Genomic DNA, 6,495 nt, shown 5'->3' with positions numbered 1-6,495 from the left:
ACTTGAATATTTTTACTAATTATGTCTTAAATTAGACATTATATTTAATTATGAATTTATTGGAAATAATTAATAATTAAATTCCCGAATCAATCAATCAATTATTTTATTTTATTTTTTTTAACAAATCAAATCAAATAAAAATGGAAATTGTTTCCAAATAAATAACTGGAGCGCAGCCACTACACGCACAGCGTACCGCGTTGATTCACGTAGCACGCAGTCTAACTTCTTTTCCTATAAAACACAAAGAAAACCCCCAATTTCCTCTGAAAAACTTGTTCAATCGCAATTTTCATCCAATTTTTCTTCCGATTCCTTTGAGTTTATTCTATCTCAAAAACAGTTAATCCATTAATCACTCACGATCTTGATTTGATTTTGATGATAGTATCGAATAACCCGAAGATGGTTGCTGAAGCAGCAGAGCTTTTGTGCGAGCAGACCATATGTTCTGTTCAATTTAATATATCTGTACCGGAATCCGACTCTGTTTCAGCTGAATCCGCTTCCGTCTCTATCGATGTCGTTTCGATTTCCGATTCGGTAAAAGAAAAATCTTCTTCTTTGTTCTTATGTTCTTTCTTTTTGATTTCTTTGTGGTGATGTGAAATTAGGGTTTGAGTCTGGATTCTCTATATGTTCTCTTTTTGTATCTTGTTGTGAAAAATTGGGGGTTTACTAGTGTTGTTGATTGTGTAAAGTATAGATTTGTGTATACGCATCTGGGATCTGTTGGATAAAAGTGAAATTATGATAGTTTCCCTAGATAAGGGTTTGGCCGTCGTTTGAATACCCAAGTTTCTTTTGTTAATAAATGCTTTCGTGGTGTTTGGGAGCATGTAATTCAGAGGTTTTTTAATTAGAAATGGAGTTCGTTTAGTTTGCTTGTAAACTGTGTTGGTCTGATCAATTTGAGCCCTATAAATTCAGTTTCTAAAATTATCATCTTTTAAGTTTTGAGGGGTTTGATTTTTTTCTGAGGCAGAAACTGTACCCTGATTACATCGTTTTTATGTGTTATCATCACAAATGGCCTCCTCATGAAAAAGTTTTATTTTGTAGCCACTATTTTATTTTTTCTCACAAATAGTCAAGAAACCACAAGTCAGGTGCTGCAAGACACGTTTTCTTGCGGTGACGCAAGTTGCGGCTTCATCTTGCTTTTTGTGTGTCGATGCATGTCCTCACCATGCTGCGAGCTGTGGTGTATCAATTTATTTTTTGCGGTGGGTCCACTTTTCATCTGGGTGCGTCTGAAACATAACCACAAGGAAAAGTGTCTTGGAGCATGGACTTGTGGTTTCTTGGCTATTTTATGAGAAAAAGTTTTGAGGTGGCTAAAATATAATTTTTTTTCCTCGTATGGTTATTTATGATGATAACCCTGGTTCTTATATCATGACCCCTCTTTGAGAGTAGTTAGCATTTAGGGTTTTGCTAATGAGGGTTATTAAAGTTTGCTAAGACTTTGGACAATTACACATGGAATAGTAGAAATAAGTAAGGAAATATAAGCCTGAATTTTGATGATTAGTGTGTTTCGTCTTTCATTAGGATTACATCCACCCCTTAACCCTCTTGTGACCCCATCAATCAAGGAGAGCCAACACTTGCCATACTGAATAAGGGGATATTAACCACTTGGGTTGTGGCACATTGGTTAAGGCTTAGTAGAATGTAGTGAAATCATCTTTCCCCGGGTTCGAATCATGGTGTTGTCAAACCCCTTATGGCCATGGAGGTTCATATGCGATGACTCTAGTCCTTATGCCATGGTGTGTGTAAATTGGTCCCAAAAACCAAGGTTACCCAGAAAAAAGAATAAGGGGATGTTTGTTGGTCAGAATTATCATGAATTTTGTAGATGTTAATATTTCTCACAATCATAAGCATCTTGGAGAGTTGTTGGGTAGATTTTTCAGTGTTATACCAGGCATATATTTTGTTAGGACTTAGGATAAGGATGTGCCAAATGCCAATAAAGATGCATGATCCATCAAAATGAACATTTGGCGTCGGGTTTATAGATGTCTGTGTGGATATATTATTCCATAAATGAAGCTAGATACCGTTGTAGTTCATATATTACCAAAAACTAAATTAAAAGTAGGAAATTGGAAATACAATAACAAAACCAACCTAACACATGGATATCCTCTTTATCAGACCCCACAATGTCATTGAACTTGTATTGAACCCAGTTTAAATCAAGGTTTTCCATTACATCTTCTAGTTGTTGCCTCACCCCTTCGCTTCTTTCTGTCCTTATTTTTCACTTTTAATATTTAGTCCCAATCTCTTTATCTCTCTCAAACGAGAGAACGACCAAATCATGTGTGATATCACACTAAACTCACGTGTAAGATCACATGTAATTACGCGTGCCCACACACCTTGTGTTACCGTGTTCTGTAATCACATGTGATTTCAATGCAAAATCGCATGTGATTTGACTGTTCTTGTGTTCTCTTATTTTGAATATGTTCTTGTTTGATCTTCCTCCTATATATTTGTATATATATTTCATCTCAATCTTTATTTTTTCTTTCTTGTAGATTTATAATGTGGATTTTCATTTTTAATTCATAATTTTTATTTTCCTTTCTCCATTTAGTCCATCATTATAGGATTTTAGATAATCATTTATGAGATGGTCAGTCTGTACGGTCAATGGGCTTATATAAAACTTATTTCATATCCATATCAATTTTGTAGGACAGTGGGTAACCTAAAACATAGAGTCAGCAATATCTACGATATATAGTTTAACTGTCTAGATTAGGTGCTTATTGTTAACCAAAATGTGTTATCTTGCTCAATAGGCTTGTTAAGACTATTCAAAATTTGACGCCATCATTTCAACTATTTATTCGGTTTGGATAAATCTGTGCTTGCTAGTTTCTTGAATATGAAATTGCCTCATCTGTTGTATAGGACGCTATTTCAAATAGTATCCTATAATAAAGTTGCTAATATGACACTTTGTTTTAAAAATGTTCAAAAAAGCTTGTTATAAACTTATTGTAACACTTATAGATAGAAAGTTCCATTGTTTGGTCATATAAACTTAAGTTCTATAAAACACTATTAGGAAACTTGATTATTTTTGAAACCCAATTTTGTTGTAGTGAATGTTATATTTGTTGAGGTTAATATGGGAATTGCAAGTCTTATTATTTTATTTTTAAGTATAGGCTGTGAGCTGCGCAGCTAGTATTCAAACCACACTTGTGGAATCAAATTTCAGTCCAAGCATCCGGTCAGGGAGTCACACAGATATCGGACCCCGCAGATCTAACGAGGATGAACACATTCGAATTGATGATCTATCTAACCAGTTGGGTCCCCTTTATAGGTGGCCTCTCCCAAGTTCTTTTTATGCCGTTTTTGATGGTCATGGAGGGTCTGAAGCTGCATCATATCTTAAAGATCATGCAATGAAATTATTCTTCATAGATTCTGATTTACCACAAACTGCAGATATCGACGAATTATTCTTGGAAAAGCTGGAAAATTCTCATTGTAAAGCATTTTTACAAGCTGACCAAGCTTTGGCTGACGAATGTAGCATCAGAGATGATTGTGGGACAACGGCTTTAACCGCTTTGATTCTCGGGAGGCATTTACTGATTGCAAATGCTGGTGACTGTCGTGCAGTGCTTTGTAGAAAAGGTGTTGCAATGCAAATGTCCCAAGATCATAGGCCGAGTTTCTTGGAAGAGAAGAGACGGGTGGAGGCTTTGGGTGGTTTTATCGAGGAAGGGTACCTGAATGGCGAACTTGCAGTCACACGTGCCCTTGGAGATTGGTACATGAAATCACCCATCGGCTTTGAATCGCCTCTGACTGCGAGACCAGATGTGATGCAAACCGTTTTAACCGAAGACGATGAGTTTTTGATCATCGGGTGTGACGGGATTTGGGACGTCATGACGAATCAAGAAGCAGTTGCCCTTGTTCGACGGCAACTTAGACTGTACGACGACCCACAGTGTTGTGCCCGAGAGCTTGTGAATCAAGCTTTACGCCGTGATACGAGTGATAATCTGACAGCTATCGTTGTTTGCTTTTCATCGGCGGCGGCAGGGCACTCGGGTGGTCGTCAGAGGCCGAGGTTTAGATGTAGCGGTTTGACGGAAGAAGCTCGAGATAGATTGCAGAATCTTCTGGAAGGCAACTGAAGAATGTGAATAGGAGGATTCATTTATTTGATGGTTATTATGGTATCTGTCTGTCTGTTTTGTGGCTGTTTCAGATGGAAAAAAACAGCCTGAAATTTTGTAGTAGAATTCAATACACACAAGCAAGAGTAAGAGTGAGTTTGTAAGCACTTTTGATTCTGTTTGGTATGATTGATTTTGGTGCTTGGTTTTCAAGTCATTTTTTACACACATTGTTGAATTTTGATTAAAAGAGTGATCATATTTAGGGCCGTAAACGAATCGAATGTTCAGCGAACTGTTTGGTAGGAAGTTCGTTTATGTTTGTTTATTTTATAAATGAACGGACAGTCGGACATGAATAAAAAATTTTGTTCGTTTAATTAAATGAACGAACATGAACAAGAGTACCGTTCATTTATTTATGTTCGTGAATGTTCATTCATTTACCGTTCATTTATGTTCGTTTATATATTAAAATTAATATATAATCTTATGTTTATTTACTTTGAATTTAAATAATATTTGTTTATGTTTATTTAGCTCGTTCGTTTATGTTCGTTCGTTTACGTTCGTTTTGCATGTTAATGAACGAACACGAACACATTTGATTTCTAAACAAACGAACACGAACACAAAGATTTTCGTTCATTTACCGTTCGTGTTCGTTCATTTGTGCGGTTAAGTTAAATGAACGAACATGAACAAGCCAACGTTCGTGTTCGTTCGGTTCGTTCACAGCCCTAATAATATTGATGGTGTTTTAGTATTGGGCTAAACTGTTAAGAGTTCGGGTGGGAATAAAGATAACAGTAAGAAAAATTATAACTGATTTTGAGAAGACTCGAACCGACAACCTATTAAAACGACCCCAAGTTCTAACATCTATTTGATGAATATAATACGGTACCATGTCTTTGTTTTCAATACCGTATACCAACCAATTTACTTGATGCCAACTTAATTGGCATCAAGTTTTTTTTATTGATACACGATAGTGGTTTGTACCAACATTGCATCGTATGCAACAATTTAACAATATTATTTACTTATCGGGAAAGATTTTAGTTCACCAAAACGACATCGTATACAACAATTTACCCGGTAAGCGCTTAATGTGGTAAGAGTCGTCGCCCTCACTTACCGGGTAAGACTTTTGGTCCTTGTCTTACTCTTACCGGATAAGATTCTTGGTCCTTACCATATTCATCCGATGAGATAATGTTACTTGATAAGCACTTACCCGGATAAACATTTGGTAAACGTCTCCTTACTTGATTTCAAGATGCTTTGAAGATACTTAAGAATCAATGGAGACTCTAATTGGGTAAGAGAAACAATTGAAATTCAATTTCAGGTAGGTCCCTACGGACTGCTCAAAATCTGGATATCATCCCTGTTTTAAAATAAGTACACTAATCGATCATGTGGTTTGCATTTTATATTAAATCAGAAATTTGATATTCCCAAATTGTATTTAATAAAATTATTTAATAACTCTCTCTATCATGCTTTTTTGGCTTTTGATTGTTTTTGCATTATATATATATATATATATATATATATTTTTTTTTTTATTGTCAGTGTAAAACTAACTCAAGACGGGTTATATGTATCCTTTTTTTTAACAGTGTCAATATTTTTTTTAGGCATCACATTATGTATCTTGTCTCCACATTGTGCATATCAAAACATGAATAATGATTCATATGGTCATTTCACTGGTAAAACAGTTCCATATTTCACTAGTGAAACAACTTCATTTCACCAATGAACCATGCTCGTTTCACTGTTAAAACACTTTTATTTCACTGGTGAACAGTTTCACCTAAATAAAAATTGTAAAGTAGCTTCATTTCATTGGTGAAACGAGGTTCGTTTCACTTGTGAAACAAGTCACATCGTTCTAACCTATATGGATTACCCAGTGCATACTTGTTCTTAATTGTTACATCCACTAACTTTTCAGTAAATTAAAGACCACCCAGTTCATACCTATTCTTAATTGTTATAACCTGCAGCAGGGGATGAACCCGTTTCAAAAAATTCACCATGTAATAGTTACATCATGTGAAATAGGGATTACTCGACCCACACCTTTTCATATAGTAAATTAGGAATTACATCTGGTCAATTCTTTGAAAAGCTGATTTTCATCTCTACCAATTGCATCCTCTGATATCATTTTAATTAATGGTGAAGATTGACGAAGAACCGATCATCATTGGTGAACCAATATTTTTCTCAGAGCCACTTTCATTGAGATAAAATCTGATGAATTAATTAGGGATAAAATGTGTTGAACAATTTTGAGGATTTTTTGCATCTCCCT

The 6,495-nt window shown here is 35.4% G+C and overlaps 1 protein-coding gene across 1 annotated transcript; it reads left to right on the top strand.

Moving 5' to 3' along the window:
• The first annotated feature begins 251 nt into the window (after window positions 1-251).
• On the top strand, window positions 252-4,389 carry LOC112521463 (probable protein phosphatase 2C 47). The gene is made up of 2 exons (XM_025130338.1): window positions 252-546; window positions 3,198-4,389. Exons 1-2 carry the CDS (start codon window positions 385-387, stop codon window positions 4,182-4,184), a joined length of 1,149 nt encoding a protein of 382 aa, XP_024986106.1. The 5' UTR covers window positions 252-384; the 3' UTR covers window positions 4,185-4,389.
• Window positions 4,390-6,495: the final 2,106 nt, after the last annotated feature.

Source organism: Cynara cardunculus, assembly GCF_001531365.2.
Source record: "Cynara cardunculus var. scolymus isolate 2C chromosome LG 11, CcrdV1, whole genome shotgun sequence".
In the NCBI taxonomy this organism is placed as follows: domain Eukaryota; kingdom Viridiplantae; phylum Streptophyta; class Magnoliopsida; order Asterales; family Asteraceae; genus Cynara; species Cynara cardunculus.
The sequence above is the reverse complement of the archived record's forward strand: the minus strand, read 5'-3'. Positions and strand labels throughout refer to the sequence as shown.

What these genes read in the sequence shown, in the direction of transcription:
- LOC112521463 (XM_025130338.1), top strand. Translation starts at nt 385, where the DNA reads ATGATAGTATCGAATAACCCGAAGATGGTTGCTGAAGCAGCAGAGCTT. An exon ending in TCGTTTCGATTTCCGATTCG is followed by an intron (nt 547 to 3,197) that starts GTAAAAGAAAAA and finishes TTTTAAGTATAG; the next exon opens with GCTGTGAGCTGCGCAGCTAG.